The following is a 22,412-nucleotide window of genomic DNA, read 5'->3' as shown; positions in this document are numbered from 1 at the left end:
TCCCCCTGCCCCCGCGGCGCCCCCACGGGCCGTGGAATTGCTGCCGCAAAAGGATGTTGGGGTTACCCTGGGGGGCGTGGGAAAAACCTGCTGTGGGAAAGAGTGGGTGGCCTCTACCTCACTCCACTTCTGCGGTGATGACGATACGATATATATGCCGCATCTATGAATGTCGCGCGCGAGCTTGTGTGCGTCTGCACGTGTTGGGTGCAGTTATGTGTGGTGGGTACGCGTGTGATCTATATGGTGGACACACATATATGTAACGTCGCGCGTATCCGCACAGGGCCTCGTCGCGTGTGCGAGAGGTGCAGCCCGATGCTGCGTAATAATACCCGGGGACGTGCGTGCGTACGTGCGTGAGGACGCCGAGAGATCGTCGTCGTTATCGTCGTCGTCGTTGGTCGCGCGACGCGAGTCAAAACGTCCCGGCGTCGGGACATTTCGAAAATATCCACCTTCCTCTGAGACTCCGCGACCTTTGTCGCGCAGCGATCGAGCCTCGAGAGGTCGGTCTTTTCGATGACGATTTCGCACGTTATCTTTATTCTCAGGATGCCTCTATCATCGGCATGATCCTAGAGATCGATCATGAATCTTTTCTCCTAACGTGAATTCGTAAAAAGTGAAAATCCTAACATGAAAATATATGATAATGTTCACCTTTCACCAGTTTATATCGGAGGAAGAGATTCATGATCGCCTCCAAGTATTGCAGAATTATCCACTTTTCGCGATTTTATACCAAGGAAAAAATTACATATTTGATAAGTAAAATTGAGTTCATGTGAAAAGATTTATGATTGATACTCTGGGAGTCGATCATAAATCTTTTCCCCTAGCAATCGTGCAAAGTGAGAAATCTAACTTGAAAATACATGAAAATATTCACCTTTAACAATCCAGATAACACAGAGAATTAAAAAAATAAAAAAAAAAATTTAGTCGTATGTCACCAATTCTGAGTTCATTTTCAGATGCAAGAAAAATTCTTCAGAGTTCAGTTCAGTGAACATTCTTTTTGCACCTAAAAATGAACTCAGAATTGATGACATAGACTGAATTCTTTTGGAATTCTCTGTGCTATCTGGAAGTTTATATTGAAGAAAGAGATTCATGATTGTCTCCAAGTACTGCAAAATTATTCACTTTCATCTCGCGAATTCATCGCGAATTCGCGCTATCCAAAAGACGCCGCATAAACACGCGACTCTTGTCACACATGTCACGGCTTTTTCGGCTCCTTTTTCGTTGTCGGCGTTCCCATTCCCGGTCTCGCGCTGTGATTCGACACGTCGAAAGTCGCCGGCGTCATAGTCATACGAACGCGTCGACCGCAAACGAAGTTTTTACCGAAGTCCGGATCGTGATTCCCACGCTCGTCCTTTTTACAGCGGGGGCGCGAAGATACGTCGGCGCGAGGCCGCTCTGCGAGCGTGATCCCGATACAATCTGCTATTATAATTGTTGCGCGAGCCCTAATTATTATCGCGTTGCCCCGCGGAATGAATAAGACGCGGAACAACGACACATAATTGGCCCCGGCTGCGTTCGAAACTATGCGCGGCGTCGCACATAATTAGCGCTCGCTCTTCTCGCTCTACCAGCCTCATATCGAACAGAATCAACTGTGCGAGAATTTTTTGGTAACATTTTTCACAATTTAAATAATTCCACTTATATAAAATAATTTAAATGACTTTATGCGCACGTATGAAAACATTTTCCTACATGTTTGTATCATTATATCTATTTGTTCTATTTTACATTTTCTTTCCAATTGGTTCGCGCCGATGTCGAAGAGAAATTTCATGTTTAAATATATTTGTCAATTTTGAAAAAAACGTTACGTCTAAGAATATTGGACTGTGATTGGTTAATTGGATTACTGATAAGTATTATTGCATATTTATTTCTGTATACTCTAATTGGTGAATTATATAATAATGTTCTTATTCTAAAATATACACTTTTTGTATAAAATATTTACTAGTTTAAAAGTAAGGTTTAAATATTAAAAATCACATAAACGAAAACTAACTCAATTAAAAATTAAGTTATCATTAAATTAACTTATTAAAGTTAAAAATTAATTATTCAAAACAATATATATATTTTTGTATAATTAAATTTCTAATCAAAGGTTATATAAATTTGCAAATTATTAATAAAAAGATAGTTTTTTTACAAAAAAGCTAAGTATTATCGAATGTTTTATGCATAGGATTTCATTCAAGAAAAGAACTTTAACACTCAGAGATAAAAAATCTTACCATTATCTTTTTAAATTTTTCTTATTCTACATTGTTAGCAGCTCGTAATGATTTAAATATTGATGGATTATTTCAACATATATAATAAAAAGTTAATAAACTATATATATATATGTATATAAAGTTAATAAACTAGAGTTAATGCATTTTAAAATAATTAGTTCAAGTAGTGAAAATTGACTAAACTTAGTAAAAAGTTATCAACTTTTAAGTAATTAATTATCAACTTTTAAGTAACTAATCATTATCCAAATCTGTTTAAAAGTATTCATTTGATCTCCTATTCGTATTTTTATCATTCGAAATTCTTATATCGAAATTCAAATAATATCGAATATTCGATAATTTCGAATATCGATAAACACTTCCGAGATGCGTACCCGCGAATTCGACACACGCGTTCGGCGGTTTCTTTTCGGATCAAGACGTGGAGTTGAATGCGACCGCACGATGTTTGCGCAGCGGTCTCCGCAAGTCCGTCCAATTTAATTTTCATCGTCGCATCGTGTTACGTTTAGACGCGCAGGCACAAATACATTTGTCCGAGAGACGCAACTGATCGCGTGTGACTTGCCGCAAATATGTGTGTGTGTATGTGTGTGTATGTGTGTGCGCGTATAATGTTCACTTCGTTCGTCAGCTGAGAGCGAGAGTCCAATGTCGAAGTGTGCATAAATACAATTTCGAACGAGTGTGATCGCGATAATTTTGCGACTAACGCGTATAGTGATTTCTTATACTTTCGAGTGTCACGATGTCAATCGTATCCTGCAGCGATGGCGCGCGCACACGGCCACGATTTGTCGAGAGATCGCATATTTTTAGGTTACATGAAAATGCGAAGGTGCACGCCGTATTTGTAAATTAATCACGGAGCATGTTCAACGAATGTATTCATTTCGGAGTCATTAGAGTCGACTTTTCGGTGTGACACTGTGAATTTCCTTTGATAGTCAGATCTCCTCTTAAACAATGGGAGTATACGGCTTGTGGAGACTGTTGGACGCGTCCGGGAAACCGGTGGTGTTGGAGAGCCTCGAGGGCAAGGTCCTCGCGATTGGTGAGTAACGATAATCGCTATAATTGATCCTCATTTGTTAGCACTCCATGCACAATGCGTAACATAAATCTTTGCAGACATATCGATATGGATATACCAGGTGTTGCAAGGATATCAGACACAACACGGCACTCCCAAGCCCAATGCTCATCTACTTGGATTGTTCACCAGGATCTGCAAACTCTTGTACTACAGGGTCAAACCTGTCTTTGTCTTTGATGGCGGTGTGCCGATGCTTAAGAAGAATACAATTGTAAGGATGATCAATGCATACCTCTCAAGTAACAAGCAGTCAATAACTTTTTTCTAACTTGCATATTTGATGCAAGACAGACACGGTGTGGCATCATGCAGCTTCAAACGCTCCATGCATTTATACACAGGCGAAACTGTTCCTCTATCTTGATTATAATATTGTTCGTACATAATTAGCTCAGCGTGGGAACCAGGTAGTGAGAAAAGAGCCTCCTCATTCTTTTGTGTTTCACAGGCCTCACGCAGGAAGCAGAAATCTATTGCCACGAGTAAGGCGCAGAAGATGAAGGCAGATTTGATAAACAACTTGATAAAACATAGCGTGGTGAAAACCGTTCTCAATAAAGATTCCAAGGTGGATCAGAGTGATGGAGCGACGCAAATAACGATAAATTTGCAAACTAAACGCGCGGAGCCAGATATGTTCGCCTTGCCCGATCTACCTAGCACCAGCAGCGATCTGCAGACTTACGTCAGCGACGAGGAGTGCGATTCTGATGTGTCCGTGGAGCTGAGTCCGCGGAAGCAGTCTAAATGGATGGGAAATATACACAATGTTGATGTAACCACCAGCGAGTTTAAGGCATTGCCCGCGGACGTTCGTTATGACATATTGACTGACCTGCGGGAAACCAGGAAGCAAAATTCCTGGGGCCGTTTGCACGAGATGCCTGAAGTATGTGTGATAAGATTTACTTAAGGTACATATGCTACGAATTTGTAAATCGTATTTCATGAAAATCGTATGTGGTTGTAGGAGTCACAGGAGTTCTCAGGCTTTCAGATGAAACGTTTGCTAAAACGCAGATACGTGCAAGAGTCTTTGGAAACCGCCGAGAAGGAAATGGGCGGGAAAACGTTGACATTGGAGGAGTTGAATAAATTGTTAACCGAGCAAGGAGTCGACACGAGTGGCAGAGACGCAGCGTTTCGGATCGCCGCGGATGATACAACCAGATTAATCTACATCAGCGGTATGTATTAAACTTTCTGTCGTAGTAATTATTTCCTGATACACTGTGTATAATAAAAATGTTTATCGGTATTTTCTAAATTATCAAATATTCGATATGATAAAAAATTAGAATAGAAAAAATATAAATAGAAGACAAATGTAAGAATATTGACAAATAAATTTAGACAGGATATTTTTTCTCTCGACGTCGACATCTCCAATATGTAATAATTTTGTACTATTTTATAGATAAGAATGCATTAGTGAAAAGTTCCGTTGATAACGAAGCAGAGACGGACAAAAATGATTCGCCGCAGAATAAAAACGAAGAAATTGAACCAGTTGCCGGCCCAAGTAATCCCACGCCGATCGTAGAAAACATAAATGAATACGAGTTAAATGATGATTCCGATGATGACGTTGTACCAATTTATGATGATCCTCCACCTATCGTAGAAGATGTCAATGAATATACATTTGACAGCGACTGGGAGTCTGGAACAAACGAATATGACGTAAACGAGTCACAGCCTGTGGATAAAAAATACTTTGGCAAAAACATGAGGAATCCCGCGTTGACATACATGTTGGAGCACAGCGGCTTGACTCAGAATCAAATAATGCACCTTATTAATCATAACAACGACGAAAGTCATAAAGAAACAAGTAAGAATACGAAAACGCTCGAGAAGGATACTCGCTCAGATTTAGCAGAAAGTAAACATTCGACGGACAATAAACCGGTATCAGTTGTCGAAAATTGCGAGGATCGTTTGAAAGTCGTGGAATTGCAGGACACGCAAAACACATGCTTGGCCAAAGATAATTCGAAAATCATCGAGTTGATTCCGTCCAGTCCGGAGTCAGATAATTTTATCGAAGTTGAACCTTTCAAAGATAATGTTGAAACGTCGGAATTTACCGCGGCATCTCACGCCACAAACTCAAATAATGGAATAATACCTGAGAAGCATTCTGCTGCAAAGTCCGATGATGTAATGCAAGTAGATACGTCGGATTCCGGCTCCGATGATTTCATAGAAATCCACGACGTCCCGATACCTGACGTAGATATCTCACGAAGCAGCGGGAGGAGAGACAATATTGAAATAACTATCAAATCCGACGAAAAACTGGATAACGACATGTTTGCTGATATATTTGAAAAAACGGAAGATCGAAATGAAGTTATGTCGACAGATTGCACGAAACAGATTAAGTCCATCGATACGAACGATGAACATCAAATAGTATTAGTTCCCGAAGACAGAAATAATGTGAAAAAACTGAACACTATACCCGAAGAAGAACCGGTCATTAAGAAAACAAATATCGAATTTCCAGAGAATACTCAGTCAATTGAGAATGTATTGAACGATGAGAGTAAAGTGCACGATTCTCAGAATCCTGACAAAGTAATGGATCAAAATAATATGAATAGTGAAATTGATTTGTCCAATGAACGTGTACAAGAAAAGCCAGTAGTATTACCTACGAATGAGGAAGGTTGGGTAGAATTAAAGGTATACATAATTTTGTTTTTCTTTCTTTTTTTATACACAGCTTAGTGTTTCATTTTCATTACTTTTCATTGCTATAATTACGTTTTACCATTCATCTATTTGACATACACACACACACACACATATATATATAATATTGTATATACTACTCATCTATTTCTTCACACACACTCATATATATATACACGTGTGTCGTATATTTTTTTCTTAATTATAGGGTCAGTTAGAAGACGAGCAGGAGGAACTCACGAGGAACATTGGCAAATTTGAAAGGCAAGCCACCAATATTTCTGAGCAAGTTCAAATCGAGGCGCAGGTACATATTGTGATACAATAAAGAGCAATTTTTATAGAACTATAGCGTATTACGTTATGTTTATTTATAGGAATTGTTACGTTTATTTGGAATTCCTTATGTAGTGGCTCCTATGGAAGCGGAGGCGCAGTGCGCGTATCTGGAGCAAATTAAACTAACCAACGGCACAATTACGGATGACTCCGACATTTGGTTGTTTGGAGGTCAATGTGTGTACAAGAACTTCTTCAACAATAGCAAAAGGGTACAGCAATTCCATGCCTGTGATATCCAGCATCATTTTAGTATGTATAATTAGATGTATTGATGCTAATTTTAAATGTTTATTTTATATATATACATATATAAATATAATTATTAAAAATCAAATGTCACAAAACTTTTATATATATATAATATCGTTATTACAGAACTTACGCGCAATCAGATGATACAATTAGCTCTCCTGGTTGGCAGTGATTACACTACAGGAGTGGCTGGCATCGGACCTGTCACCGCGCTAGAAATATTAGCCGCGTTTCCCGCGGAAGGGGACAACGTACTGCATGGGTTACATAATTTCTGCTCGTGGATAAAAAAGGGAAGGATTGCGGCTCCTGGGAAAACAGGGTTACGCAATAAATTGCGAAACGTGAAATTGGACAAAGGTGAGCGATGGTCACGTCTAACGCAACTGATAAGGGCGAACAACGAAAGAATAAGTAATAGCGTAATGTGACCGATTTCAGATTTCCCAAGTCAAGCGGTCGTTCAAGCGTATCTTTTTCCCACGATCGATGAGTCAAAGGAAACTTTTACCTGGGGCAAACCGAACGCGGTGCTTCTTTGTGATTACACTCGACAGAAATTCGGGTGGACAAAGGGCAAATTCGATGACACGATGATACCGGTATTGAGGAGAATGGAGGAAAGAAAAAGTCAAAAAATATTAGATTTATATTTCAAAGCGATGATATCTCCAAAGTCTATTGAACCGAATCTAAGTAAAAGAGTTCAAAAGGCTCTGCATAGGTTGAATAGCGAAGGCAATGCAGGTGAAAAAGATTCGGATGGCGAGACGCAAATTAAGAAAAATAAGAAAAGCAATACCGGTCGGAAACCAAAGAGAAAAGAGAAGACACCCGATGTACCAGCTTGCGAGTCTGAAGCACCTATCGAAGCAGACTATACTCTTGATACGTCTGCTACACCCGTTGTTCACGATAGAAATACGAAAGAATATATACCACAACGAGAGAAAGACAAAGCATCCGCATTGCAAAATAAATTGCACGCTATAGAAATATATAGAAGGTCGAAACGAGGCTTAGTCAAAACAAAAAAAGTAAAACGTACAATAAGGAAAGTCAAAAAGGAAGCAGAGTTGTCAGAAAGCGATAGCAATTAGATTTGAATAATTGAACCTAAAATAAAAATAGAAATTTCACATAATATTCGCTATAAATTTTTATCGATAACTTGCTAGCCTCAACAGACAATAAAATCTGTGAATAAAATACAATGGCAGAAACGCGAAGGAAATCTATCTTTTCAGGATATGTGCTAAATCAGAGATAACTATGGATATATTACTGCATTTTGATCGAGTATGATGCCTATATGAGAGCATACTGCTAACATCTTGTTTATAGAGCCTATTGTAAGAAATGTATATTTTTATATCATAAGATAACTTGTACAAAATTGTTTGCAAATACAAAAATTGTCTGTAATACAAAAAAGATTTTGTATTAAATCATGTGTATCAAAAATTAAAGTCTAGTTTTTATTGTCATTATGAAAATATAAAGCATTATTTTATCCAAGAGAGAAAGATATCTCAGAAAACACATGAAGATATTCTACTTCTTGTAGCATCTCTACATGTAAAGATGTCTGCAGATATTTCCATGAATCTTGGAAACCAAGAAATACAACGTAAACTTTGCAGAAAAAAATTAGTATTTCAAAGTACAAAGTATTCAACTCATAAAAATAATATACTAATAATAGTAACTAGGTATCATGAGGATATGAGAAGCTCCAGCAGAAATGATCTCCGAGGGGAAAAAAATTACACAACTATTTATCCGTTACAGAGTTTATTTTTTCCCTTTTTATTTCCATAAACGAAAATTATGAAAATTACTTCTTAACCTTCTTATCCTTAGCAACTTTAGTTAGGTCATCCGGATTATCTGCGGCATCCTTAACTCGTTTCGCACGAATACCTACTAGTCTCGCATCTGCTCTTGCTTTCCGGAGGGTCACGTATGCTGAGAACTTAGCTTCGTCCTCAGTTACAGACCGTGCTTTCGCTTTAGCAGGTGCCTGATGCCGTATTGGCATCGGGTCTCCTTTCATTTGAGTTGCCAACTTCATCTCTTCCTCAGTTGCGCAACCCTTCTGTGGCTAAAATTTTAAAGTGATAATTTATCAACATGTACGAAGACATACCTTTCTTTCATAGAAAATTAAGTTATCCCAAAATCAGAATACTATTCTGAGTATGATAGTCGCAGATGCATTGAAAAAGGTTTTTTATAGTAGTATTATCGTACCTTCTTTTCATTCGTCGGGAAGAGTATCAGCTTGGCTTTGTATTCTTTCAAACGTTGTGCATTCGTTTGCAAAGACTCAATGGATTTGTTGCGACGACGCGGGTCCACCGCGATGCCGATCGTTCGGGCAAATCTCTTATTCAAACCGCTGGCTTTCAGCTCAGCTAATGTGAATCCTTTACCAGCACGAACTTTAGTGTGATAGCGGAATGTTGGACAATGCACCACAGGTCTCAGAAGATTTACCGGTCTAAAAAATATTTAACTAAATAGGGATATAGAAATTTTATATGTACAATACACATGCACAGTTGTATAAAAGGAAATAGGAATAGGACATATTGTAATAAATTGTGATATACTGTCATATTGTGATTGGAAGATTATGATTTTAATAGGTTGTAAGATTTAAAAGGAAAAGTTTTGTCTTTTACGTAGCTATTAGAATAAGGAGGTATGAGTAAATGAGTGTGGATAAAATACATATGTAAACAAGCCTTCCTTCTTGACTATATAACTGAAGTAAATATATATATATATATATATTTACTTATATATATATATATATATATATATATATATATATATATATATATATATATACATGCACAATTTTAAATATGTACATTATGACCACACATGTGGGTTAACTTAAATTATACACAGGCTCTGACACAAGCATACAAAATTATATATGAAGGTAAAATACATTTATAGCTCTATCTTCACACGTGATTTTGTATGCCTTGCGTATTATCAAACCTGACATCTTGTATATACAATAGATAGTTCTGTTGAAATAAACAAATCAACTATAAGAGAGTACATACTTGAAATAGTAAAACTATTTCAAGTATGTACATACCTAGGAGCAAGGGCTCTTGCTTTTTTAACACGAGTTTGCTTGCGTCGTATCTTTCTAGCTGGTTGATTAAACCAGGTTTTTACAAATCGTTGCCAATCCTTATGGAAATGACCATTTGGGATCATATTATTGCGCTTTCCCATGGTTGATGGTTAATATCTGCAAATATCAACGACACAATAATGTGCTCAGAGCGAGTGCACATTTGAATTTTACATAATGAATTATTACAAATTTATAAATCTGCTGTCAGAATAGTAATTTATTTATACATGATTAAAGGTAAGTATGGACATAAGATCCATCTCCTCAGAAGTTAACAATACTGACATTTATAGTCAAGAATATAATCTTAACCTCTTTGATGATGTGCAATTCAAATATAAGCTAAAAATAATTATTTTATTACAAAAATCACATACATATCGATCCAAATTGATCGAAGATATAATAATTTATAACTTTTGTTTATTGTTACACTTCTAATAAGTACACGATAGTAAAAATTTACGCTGATACGAATTTCTAACACAACACTCACCACTCACTTGCACGAGACCAAGCGGAAAAGAACGTGGAGAAGCAGTAACGTGATTTTGAGCGCACACTAGCGTTTTACACCCCTCCTGCTCTCGTCACTTACGCACACAGAGACACTCTGTCTATTCGTGTGACGACGCGTGTCGCGGTACTTGCTTCTCTCTAGTGGGTTCGCCTGGCGCCATCTAATTTTAAAGCATCGAGATCATACAGTCGATTTTTGAGCAGAAACGACAATCGAACGTCGACTCATCGACAGTTGATTATCGGACGTTCCCATTGGTGGTGCCAGAATTCGTGCCGGGAATATCGGAGAGCGCGTTTGAGGTGGATCAAAACAAGCGATGCTCGAGCTGAGCAAGAACTCGCTTCCCTTCGTTGGCCACCGCTTCGTCGAAAAAGAAAGCGAGAAAGAAACGCGTGAGTTGTCGCCTCCGTCGTTCTCTAGTCGTCTATTCCAAGAGGCCAGCTATAATTGTCGTGACGCGGTCCACCGCGGCGTCTCTTCCTCCTCCTCCTCCTCCTTCTCCTACTATCTCGGTCAGGCGGGATTTCAATCCAAGAAAACAATGTAGGCTACCCGCCGCGGCATCCCTGTCATCCCTCGATTGTGCCGTCGGGGATGTCGACACGGCCGTCTGCGGCTGTCATCGTCGACGACTACGAGCAGCGCAGTCATACAGACGCAAGCGTGAACAGTCGTGGGAGATGTCTTACAGCGATGGCGCGCGTCCGACACGAAAATTCGGCACAAAGTCGCCGAAGAAGCTGTGCGTGACTAAGAGCGAGAACGGCGACAAGACTACGACGACAGTCAACTGCAGCGGCCATCACCACCACAATCATTTCCATCACAACCATCATCGCTTTCTGGACGGCTCGCAGCCGTCAGTGCACAAGCGCAATCTCTACCTCGTCTCCTTTCCGTTGATATTGCTGTTCAACGTGCTGAGGACTCTACTGTATCAGCTGTTCATGGTGTTCAGGTACATTTACACCTCTACATCCCAGCTGATCCAACGTAGACAGGCGTCCAAGCAGGCCTGTCAACTAGAGATCGTTGTTGGTCAAAAGTCAACGGATGCTCTGTCCAATCGTTTGATCAACGGCAATCAGATAGAAGGAGAAGTCATGTCTCAGGTGCCTAGGCGTCCCATTGGTCCAGGTCCTGCAGATCCTTTGCTCGCCAAGCAGAAGCATCATCATCGCAGAGCATTTGAGTTTATCAGCAAGGCACTGAAGATTGATGAAGATAATGAAGGTAGGGTGAAATGCTCAATTATTGGCATTTCCTTTGTCATTAGCACTCTTGAGAAAAAACCTGCTTTTCCTAATAATCAGCATCTGCAGTTGAACTTTTGATCTATAGTCATTAATTCCAAAAAAGAATTCACATCTAAAACAATGAACAACCATCACTGGTTGCAAGGAAAAGCAGATTTTTCTAGAGTATCAAATGAGTAAGGAGGATCAATCATGATGTGTCAATAATTGAATGTTTTACTCTATATTGTTCAAGTATATTGCATGAACACAGACTGAGTCATCTAATGTTATTCTAAGATATCTCTGGTGTTTTTTTTACATTAGAAGAAAATGTATAAGGAATAAATTATGTGGTGGTTAGAAGGATTGTTGGCTGATCATAATATTTATCCTTTTCAACTATATAATTTTTTCTTTACACATTTTCTTCTAATATAAAAACAGTAGAAATATTGTAGGACCTAATATTGAGATGGTGATTCATCTCGTATACAATTGGCAGGAAATGCTAATTTAATACCTCTTGTCAGAGTTGTGTCATAGGTTTCAATTATGTCTATGTGAATTGTTTATGTATTGTCTATGTGATGCTGTTTCCTATGTAGATAAAATAAAATATTATGAATTATACTAAAATATACAAAAAATAATGATTGAATTATGTGATATATTGATAGATTTAAGTCTGACTATAAGTCCTGATCTACAATAGATGTAGTAAGCTTTAAACCGTAAGAAATTAACCAATTACAATTGATTATTCCTCTATAATTCCACTGTGATTGGTCAATTTCTTAAGGCTTAAAGCTTACTACACCTATTGTAGATCGGGATTAAGAATATAACCAAAGAATTCTGTGGACTCCAACTTATTTAAGAAACAGATTGTATAATACAGAACTATATTCATAATTCAAACTATAAGAACTATATTCATCATTTATATAGATAATGAGTAATATATGGATCTTATTTAAAGAACATATGTGTGGCTTGCTCAAGATTGATAAAAATTTATATTTCTATTTAAAAGTTTATATTTTAATTTATTTTTACTTAACTTTTCCTCTGATAGAATCCTCTGATATAAATTTATAATTGTTTTTCTAAACAAGTTAAAATCCACAGAATTCTTACTTTCAAAGTTAAATCTACTAATCTATCACATTATGAAATAAAAATTTTATGCAATTATCTTTTATAAGCATTACATTTTTCTAAATAATATCTAAAACAGATTTGGTAACTGCATCATAATTTAATTACACATATTCTTCCATATATTTTAATATATTTTACAATATTTTGTGTAGTATTTACTTTGTCTACATAACAAAATCTATGTAGTCTATACATAAACGTCCGTATAGATCTAGAAATCCATGCCACAATCCTATTCTAAAGAGATACAATAAAAATATAGATTTTTCTTAACGCTTAAGCAAGCCATACATTCTCTAAACGACACTCATATAATGACATACATTATTCATTGTCTACATAAATGACATCTTATATATAGTTTCACATTGTTCACACGTGTACATAAAGTATCGTAATTTACGTCCAACTTTGCTTCTTGCAGTCCTATCGTGCTTTCTTTCTTTGTTTTTAATCGGTTTTACGTCTCTCACAACAGGACAAAAGGAAATGGCCATCGAATTGTATAAAAAAGGAATCGGAGAACTGGAGAAGGGAATAGCTATAGAGTGCAGCGGTGGGCACGGTGAAGTATGGGAGCACGCTCAGAGACTTCACGACAAGATGCGTACGAATTTGATAATGGCGAAAGAGAGGCTCGAATATCTTGGTGAGTGTGTCACGGCTATTACGTCCGTTTGGCGTATAGAATTTCTCAAGCTATTCCAAGCTTATTTACCTAAGATACAAGTCTCCATTATTCATAAATATAATAAAGTGATAAGTATGGGGTACCTTCATAGTTTGTACACCATATATGCATAATATAAGACAGTGTCCACAGGTAAATACCTGGCAATGGCGAGAGAAAGAATATCGATGTTCAGCATGTTCCTGTGCGATTTGTTTTTATTCTTCCAAGTATATTAAGTATATACGCGCGTGTACGTATGTGTGTACGCATGCCCGCGTTATAATTTCCTAGGTAGTTTTTACCTGGAGCACAAATCAATTTCTGTTTTGCATTCTGTTCCTTTCTCCATTTCATAAAAATTCCGAGATGTTCGGCATAACGCGAATTACATACGTAAGAATTGGCAGCCCAATCTCATACGCAGCATATTACGAGAGCGATCGAAATGCGCATTCGCGAGCCGGTGAAACTCTCTTAGCGATATTAGTGCCGTTAGTACGAAACGGGAGCCTCACAAAGTACAAAATATTAGCCTGATTTTCTCTTTTAGCTGACTTAGCCTACTGCAGCATGGCAGAGAATGTTTTTTCCTTTTTGTAGTGAGTGTGTGTGAGCTGAGAAAGCTGGGTATCAACAGTGAATATCGCGCGCCTGGAAATAAAACGGACGGCGAACATCCAGGAAAGCATCTGAGGGCTCGCCGCAATATACACACTTTTCAAACTTCAACACGCACCAACACACCCAACACTAATCACAATAAGAACACGAACAATACACATACAGTTAACACCGGGCAGACAATATGTACGCAAATTCCCAAGTTAAGGCCACGTTCTCCAAAAAACTGTTGCGCTCACACCACCGAAGGTATTGTTCGTCTGAGATTCTGGGCTTAAATGCAAAAGAGTCGAACGCAAGTAAAACAGTGCAATGCTCCTTAGTCGTTACCTATTCGGAGGAGATTACTTAGGAGGTTTTATCTTAGCCCTGTGCACATCGCTCGGTTGTTAACGTAGAGGTAGATTCATGTAGGCTCGCCAACGATGTATTTCATTGTAGCTGCTTCTTTTTTCGTGTTACTGTAGATCCTTAGAAGCTTGTCGCATTTATACGCAACTGAACCTTACGTTGTAACGCTTTACGAGTAGATTTCAAAGAGACGTATCATTTACCAACAACAAGTATAAAATTGTTCAAACGTGTACATGCAAACACACTCGCAACCGTATCCAATATACTTACAAGTTTATTACAGTACAAGTAGTAGAAAGTATTTTACTTTAATACACAAATTCATACACAAGTAAAGATCTTTTTTTTCTACGTGACAGATTAGAGTGTATCCTTTTAACAAAAGCTTTTTCCTTGTAATAAGAAAAACCAACGTTTACAACACATTCCTACTGTTTAATAGCGACATTCTATGACATACAGATAATAGTGTTTTAAATATCTTGGCTGTACAAACATCTCTTTCTTACTTTCGTCTTCTTTGCGATAGACCCTTTTATCCATTAGACTGATATAAAAGACTTGCATCTAACAGTATCGACCAGTAGCGATTTGTACACCTCGTCGAATTGCACTTGTCGTTACTTGAGCTTTATTGAAGTACGAACGTTGCGTTTCAGCGTCCGGCAGGAAACTGTCGGTGCCAGGCAAACGACCGACAGGAACACCTTTGAGCAAAAGTCAGACGTTGCCTCGAAACATGGGCAGATCAACACCTATCCAGCCTTGCCACAGGACCATGCCGATCAAACCGTCCTCTACGCCCCCCTCCGTGAAGAGACAGTTATCCGTGCCTGGGAATAATGGCTCGCCTATAAGACGTCCAGGAACACCCACTACTTCGAGTAGTAATAGAAGCACTCCAACTAGGAAGGTGCCTATTCTGAAGGGAGTAGATCCGAAACTCGCACAAGTTATTCTCGACGAGATCCTGGAAGGTGGTGCGCCGGTGCAGTGGGAAGACATCGCTGGCCAAGAAGTATGTACCGTCGTACTCCCAATCATCTTTGATTAAATCATCGCTAAATCATTAAGGAGAAATTTCAGTTCAGCCGAAAAAGTCGGATGTTTTTATGACTTTGTTTCACAGAAATGAGTAAAAATATCAATATAAAGTTCTGTTTATACTATTCATCATTATTTTAAGTATTAAAAAAATTATTTTTTTATTTGAAAAAATAGAAATTTCGTCGTTCAAGTATTTTGTACTGAGCTCAATGTCGCCTTTAACTGATGGACAATATCATAGCTCATGTAATAATCTGAAACAAATGTGGAACCAGAAAATTTAAAAACTATTAAATTTGTTAGGGAATAAATTGTGTGTTATATATAGAAGATTGAGTGACGCTACTTCAAAATTATAAATGATTTTTCTTCTCTCTTTCTTTGTTATTTAGTGTCCCTGCAAAAATACTAATTTTGGAAATATTTTCAGAAATTTAGGTTCAACTTTCAAGAAATTGAAAACAGTTTACAAATTTTTTGTGCCATTAATTTCAGATTATTATACGAGCTGTAATGTTGTCCGCCACTAAGAAGCGTCCGGCGATACCGCGTTTAGTACAAAAAACCTAGATGGAATTTCAATCTTTTTTTTTTAATAGTTTTGTTTATATTTAAAACAACAATAAATAGTATGTTCGAATCTCTGTATTGATATTTTTATTCGTTTCTTTGAAAAGAATTCGTAAAAATCTTTTATTTTTCAGCTATCTAAACTAGAACTTTCCCTTTAATCGTTATTTTGATTAGATTGTAGAAGATATATGTATTTCTATTAATTGCTCGATAACTTGCAGACCGCGAAGCAAGCCTTGCAAGAGATGGTGATCCTACCGTCGCTTCGGCCCGAATTGTTCACCGGTCTACGAGCACCTGCGAGGGGATTGTTACTGTTCGGGCCACCGGGAAATGGGAAGACACTGTTAGCGCGCGCCGTAGCGACTCAGTGTAACGCGACGTTTTTCTCAATCTCCGCCGCCAGTCTCACGTCCAAATACGTCGGAGAGGGTGAGAAATTGGTGAGAGCTCTGTTCGCAATCGCACGGGAATTACAGCCATCTGTTATCTTCATCGACGAGGTAGACTCGTTGTTGAGCGAGCGAAAGGATAACGAACACGAAGCTTCAAGGTATGTTTTAAATATGCTCCGTTTATTTCTTGCACATCGCATTAATGTATTAAGAAGACGTATTGATCATCGTGTACTGTATCATGTATTATATCGTGTAGGCGATTGAAAACGGAGTTTCTAGTCGAGTTTGACGGCTTGCCGTGCAATCCTGAGGAGAGGGTACTCGTTATGGCCGCTACAAATAGGCCGCAAGAGCTCGACGAAGCTGCGCTAAGACGATTCACGAAACGCGTATACGTCACTCTACCAGACCAGCAAACGAGGATTGTATTGCTCCAAAGGCTTTTGGCCAAACACAATGATCCTTTAACATCTGAAGAACTAAATGAGATGGCAGTCATGACAGAGGGATATTCCGGAAGCGATTTGACTGCATTGGCTAAGGATGCAGCACTTGGGCCTATCAGAGGTAACTTTGAATCGATCTTACAAGCTTTTTTCCATGTATTCGCTCTTTTAGATTCGCATTATGAGTGAAAATATGCGTTTGGTCACTCATTCTCGAGTATCTTATAGTGTGTAAAGATAGGAACGCGCGCGCGCGCAGTTTTATCGTTATTTTTAGATTACGTTTACAGATCCTATTTGTATAGTTTTATTGTAAAATATGCTATCGCATTGTTTCCTCAGAATTGAATCCAGATCAGGTGAAAGAATTGGACCTCAATTCCGTTCGTAATATCACCATGCAAGACTTCCGTGATTCCCTAAAGAGAATTCGCAGATCCGTTTCGCCGGCTAGTTTAGCTGCCTATGAGAAATGGAGCTTTGAGTACGGAGATGTCAGTCTTTGATTGCAAATAAGTCGCTCGCACGAGAGGCTGGATCAGTCACGTTTTACTTGAATGTGATCCGTCGATACTCCGCCGAATATTAACGCGACAGTAACTTTCGCATTTTTATTCTTATAAACGATATTTGTGCTTGATAAGAAAGAGTGATTACAAGGACAAAGAGAAGCTATATTCTTCAATCTCTAATACAACAAGAATTCAGTAACACCGACTCCTAATCTTGTCGCATATTTAGTATGTTAAAGCTCCGCCTGATTCTCCATTTCGACGAATGCAATTTGGATTCAGGCTGTAATATTTAATACCGAATGAAATACCGATTTCGAAATTGCAATTCATTGATTTTACCAAATATAATACTCCACGCTCCATCCAGTGATCGAATATTCGCATTCGCAGTTCAACACGTAGCTTTAATCGTTACCGTTTTCGATATTTATGCTTGACCGTATTATTTATATATTATTCTCTTACGATTGAGTTCCTTTGTATGATAGAGAGAGGAGCTAGTGTGCGCGGGACTCACGATACGCTCGCATTATGATAAGTTGCACTTAGTGTCAGAATGTTAGTTATGTGTTAACAGTTAAATGTTAAGCATTTAAAGCTATAATCTTACTGCGTAAGATTCGACAGACTACGTATGTAATTAATCGAGCACACAGTCTGCAGTCGTGGAATGCGTCTTCATACAATTCGACTATTGTTATTTATAAAGTTGACACACGAGCAAGTTACTACACCGTGAGGCACGATCCGTGATACATTATTACAACAGTAGAAAGACTGCATTCGCAATCGAAACAGCGCACGTCCAATCAGATAATAAAAAGTAATATCTATCGATGACGTATGTAACGAAAAGACACTATAGTTATTTATACACAGAGAAGAGATGTACTGAAGCGTCGTAGGACGTATTAGAACTTACAAATTAGGAAATGCAAAATCTCGCGCGAATAGTTAATATCGTCTCACGCGCATCGATCTTGTATAAATCACACTAATAGATGTACTTCCTAAAGTGTTGCGAATGTTATCTTGTTACGTTTGATACTGATTCAGAGATTCGTTTGACGTTTGTTGATACCGCATACCGATGCGTTTAGGAGTCACGCGGCAACCATGATGCATGCTTGTGTAAAAAATAAAAAAAAAGATGGGAGGAAATGGAAGGGAAATCTGAAATTCCGTTTTGATACAAAATTCTATAAGACAACGAACTGAGAGAATATAAGCTGTGCTATATGAAATCCTACGTATATATCTGTAAGCATTATTTATAAGCTCGGGGCGATATTGTTATATACAAGAGATGAAAGAAATCTTTTATATATGTGTATATATATACACATATATATAAGTATGATGAGACACGAAGAACACGTTTTTATGACACTTGTCTATTGCTTCCAATGCTCAAAAAGTAGGGTAATTATGCTTGTATAATGTACTTATTGAATTAACGTTTTAACTCGGGACTGTAGATCACGTAGATTGATGCACTGCAATTATAACATGACGCTAATCCGTTCGCGATTCGCCCCAAAGTACCACGCAGATAGGAAAAAATCATTGCAGTCGCATATAGAATAAGGTCTGCCGCGGGAACTATGTTGGAGATAATTATTTTCTGGGGGCGTTTCATGTCCTCAATGAGTTTTATTTGCATTTGAATGCTCCCTCCACGCAGTAGGAGTAGATAAAGTGCTGTTTATAGATGAAATTGTAGTTATTAAATAATAAGTCTGTATATGAATAGAGCATGTGTGTGTATGTGTATATGTATATATATATACACACACACACATGTGTGTGTGACATAGTGTATATATATATGTATGAGATATACATACATATATACACACACACACGCAATGTATTCTCATTAAGTAAGCATTTCATGTGATAGATATAAGAGTTGTACTACGACATGGAGGAAAACGTAAAAACAGCAATTCCAACGTTGCTTGCTTTTGTGACACCGCACATGGATGTGTGACATTTCGAGATCAACACTGTTGTCACACATTACAGGTAAAATCGTATAATGCTAAACAGCATTTTTTAAGAGCTGTGATGTTATCGCGACGACGAACTTAATATCTTGCATGTTCAGCTTCTATTTACGGCACTGAAAATTTTACGTAAAAGAATATGATATGCACTAAAAAAATATGATATGCAAATATTATATTTCACAAATTATAATTCTGGGTCTTTCTAGATATTGCGACTTTGTTGAAATATGGCATTGTTGATTCTTTCCTCAAGTGATATGTAGCGCTGTGACATTGATCTGTTTCCATTTCGCAAACGGAGTTTCGGCATCATGATGTTGACTGAAAGAAGCTTTAGTTCCAAATTACTTTGTGTGTTCCGTTGAATAATTGTCGCACTGCCTGTGTTAAGAGGATGCTGAAGCGGAGAACTCTGCCTACAGAATACTGACATTTTTCTGCAAAGTTTATGTCGTCGTATTGGTTGTACAGAATTATATGCTTTTGCGCAATGAAAATACGTGCAAAAAATAAATAGAAACACTACTCAACATGTGACGAAAACGAGACAAAAATTTTAGATGTAAAATCTCAAACTGTCAGCGTAAAATTTGCCTAAAGTTATATTTAAAATATAATATTGCCAAAAATTCCGTAACTTGTACATTCGTGACTAAAAAGGTTGTCTAGTTTTTTTTCTTTATAAGTTTCAGAATTCATCCGTCTTATCAAGTGAGAGAATTTATTTTTCAATAAAAGAGTTTTCTCATTGGATAAATTATCGTGAAACTTGCAAAAAAAAAAACCAGGCAATCTTTCCGACCAAAAAGTTTACAAAAAGATTTTTACAAATGTGGTTAGGTTTTCCGCTAAATATAGTTAAACAAAGCAACACACATTTACGTAAGTTCTGTATATACAAGAAATACGAAAAGGATAGCGACATCATCTCTACGTTATGAATATTTTCGGAATTCGTTATCCACTTCAGCATCCCTTTAAGTATTACGTGATTGTATCATGTAGTGTGTTACGTTAACGTTATGTGTTATAGAATTTAAATTATATTAATTGTATTAATTCGTAAAGTTGACGATGATTTCTTGCACAAATCTTTTCGTACATGAGGATGGATCATTTGAAGACCCTGGCCTTCCACTGTGAAACATGCTGAGCCTTGATTAAGTTATTTTGCTACTTTTATAATATAATGATAAATTGAGTAAGAGTAACGATCGGGTATAATGTTTATGCTAATGACAATTACTGCTATTTAATCTAATGGTAAATACAACGCGAGTTGCAAGCCGAAAAAACTATTTACGCATGTTGGTGCACGCGAGAGTGGTTTTCCCTTTTAAATATTACCTCACCATTAGTCTCTCACACACAATTATGTATTGAATCGTTGTCAGTGTTTGTAACTCGACAACTTGGAAGGTTTACAATGTTATTTGATATTGCGGTTGTATTTTCTTGCGACAACTTTAGATTAAATTATTCAATCGTAAAACTTATAGTTTGTAACAGAAAAGTGATCAGTCCTCGTTAATTGTGCCGCGTATATTCAGCTGTGGACTTTTATTGTAACGCGTTCGGCAAAAAGGAGTATGACCCGTATAATCCAGCAGTATTATAGAGTATTTTTGGTAGACTACGTTGTAAATTACACGCTAGATCGCCAATACAAATCTTAAGCTAACGTTTCTCAGTAACACGTATAGTCAGTTGCAAAACAGTTCAGACACAACGAAGTCGGGGAACAAATTATCAAAATTAAGAGGCATTGCTGACGAGCTTACTGAGTAATAATACAATTAATAATAATAAATTATTATTATTAATATAATATGCACAATCGTCAGAAGTGACTTAATTTTTATAGTTTAGTCAAATCCCAATCCCATTGTGTCTCAATCGTTTTTCAACTTGTACACTACACCGTTCATGAGTTCGTGAATATTGGCGATTGAATAACATGAAGGCCCGCATGAAGGTCAAAGCGTTATATAAATAAAAATACAAATACCCGGACACGTACTTAGTCCCGGGCATTCTTATTGTTTTCGTCTTTAAATGCGAATATTTAAATTTTCAGTATGACATATATGTATATTATGCATTATAAGTTTAAATATTCGTGTATTTAAAGACCAAAATATGTATATATTATAAATTTAAATATTCGTATATTTAAAGACCAAAGCAATGAGAATAGTCAGGATTAGATACGCACCGGGGAATTGGTACTTTTAACTCACATCGTTTTTTTCCAAATATTATCACAAATATTACCTCAGAAGCGAACATCGAGTCACTTTGTAGTGTTTAGTATCTCTCGCTATTTGCTTCTCGAATTATCGGCACATTCACGGACTCACGCGAACGATGGCGTATTCTTTGTACTACACTTTTAGTCCATACGTCCAACAGAATATAATTACGATATCTATTTGATAGACGTTCACCGAAACGATCGGATTTAGGCCGTTAATGTATCGCGTAGCGAATGTACAGAATTGTACAGCACTCTGTCGATATTTTGTCAACGTGATTGGTGATTGAATCGAAGAATGTGTCTACGAGATGTGTGTGTATATATAGTACAAATATTACTCCGTTTTCCAAATATTATTACGCTTTTCCCGTCGCGAGAGGAGGCCGAGATTATTTTCCAAGAACTATCGATATTTCGTTACGTTGAGCCACTTTTGATCCGTTGAGAAGAGGCGTTTCTCAGTTGTACAAACATATCCGACTTCACCGCGAGAATATGTAGCGTTTTAGTTTTGCATTCTCGGACTTCCTTCGTTTGATAGACCGGCATTGTCGCGCAAATATCAACAGACGATCGTAAACCTTGGCTAATTAGAAATACGAGTGTTATCTTCTTCACACGTGGATCGTCGCGCAAACGTTGAGATGTTCGCGAGTGATTTTTCGAGAATGTCTTTCCAATTGATACGAACGGTCGCTGTAAGAGTATATTGGATGCAAAATAAAACCGTATTACATGTATCCGCACGCTGTTAATTTTTAC

General features: G+C 37.6%; 3 protein-coding genes across 6 annotated transcripts; 2 read left to right on the top strand and 1 right to left on the bottom strand.

The window, feature by feature from the left end:
* The first annotated feature begins 2,668 nt into the window (after window positions 1-2,668).
* Window positions 2,669-7,828, top strand: LOC116841456 (DNA repair protein complementing XP-G cells homolog). The gene is made up of 9 exons (XM_032809411.1): window positions 2,669-3,333; window positions 3,411-3,586; window positions 3,824-4,264; window positions 4,346-4,562; window positions 4,793-6,066; window positions 6,284-6,382; window positions 6,453-6,666; window positions 6,793-7,029; window positions 7,111-7,828. The coding sequence occupies exons 1-9, from the start codon at window positions 3,246-3,248 to the stop codon at window positions 7,767-7,769; spliced, it is 3,405 nt and encodes a 1,134-aa protein (XP_032665302.1). The 5' UTR covers window positions 2,669-3,245; the 3' UTR covers window positions 7,770-7,828.
* A 618-nt stretch (window positions 7,829-8,446) lies between these two features.
* Window positions 8,447-10,497, bottom strand: LOC116841332 (60S ribosomal protein L13-like). 2 transcript variants are annotated; one of them, XM_032809127.1, is made up of 4 exons: window positions 10,329-10,497; window positions 9,788-9,946; window positions 8,923-9,172; window positions 8,447-8,773 (listed from the first exon to the last, which is right to left on the bottom strand). In XM_032809127.1, exons 2-4 carry the CDS (start codon window positions 9,928-9,930, stop codon window positions 8,507-8,509), a joined length of 660 nt encoding a protein of 219 aa, XP_032665018.1. In that variant the 5' UTR covers window positions 9,931-9,946; window positions 10,329-10,497; the 3' UTR covers window positions 8,447-8,506. The 2 variants fall into 2 exon arrangements, with proteins under 2 accessions (XP_032665018.1, XP_032665019.1); XM_032809128.1 differs by having other exon boundaries at window positions 10,210-10,346.
* An 87-nt stretch (window positions 10,498-10,584) lies between these two features.
* On the top strand, window positions 10,585-22,390 carry LOC116841331 (spastin). Of its 3 annotated transcripts, XM_032809126.1 has the most exons (8): window positions 10,600-10,747; window positions 11,314-11,588; window positions 13,233-13,403; window positions 14,028-14,297; window positions 15,062-15,420; window positions 16,244-16,575; window positions 16,677-16,987; window positions 17,209-22,390. In XM_032809126.1, the coding sequence occupies exons 2-8, from the start codon at window positions 11,459-11,461 to the stop codon at window positions 17,370-17,372; spliced, it is 1,737 nt and encodes a 578-aa protein (XP_032665017.1). In that variant the 5' UTR covers window positions 10,600-10,747; window positions 11,314-11,458; the 3' UTR covers window positions 17,373-22,390. The 3 variants fall into 3 exon arrangements, with proteins under 3 accessions (XP_032665015.1, XP_032665016.1, XP_032665017.1); XM_032809124.1 differs by having other exon boundaries at window positions 10,585-11,588; XM_032809125.1 differs by lacking the exon at window positions 14,028-14,297 and having other exon boundaries at window positions 10,585-11,588.
* The last annotated feature ends 22 nt before the right edge of the window (window positions 22,391-22,412 follow it).

The sequence above is a fragment of the Odontomachus brunneus genome, unplaced genomic scaffold (genome assembly GCF_010583005.1).
Source record: "Odontomachus brunneus isolate Ranch 3 - 2012 unplaced genomic scaffold, Obru_v1 Obru_scaffold_015, whole genome shotgun sequence".
NCBI lineage: Eukaryota > Metazoa > Arthropoda > Insecta > Hymenoptera > Formicidae > Odontomachus > Odontomachus brunneus.
The sequence above is the reverse complement of the archived record's forward strand: the minus strand, read 5'-3'. Positions and strand labels throughout refer to the sequence as shown.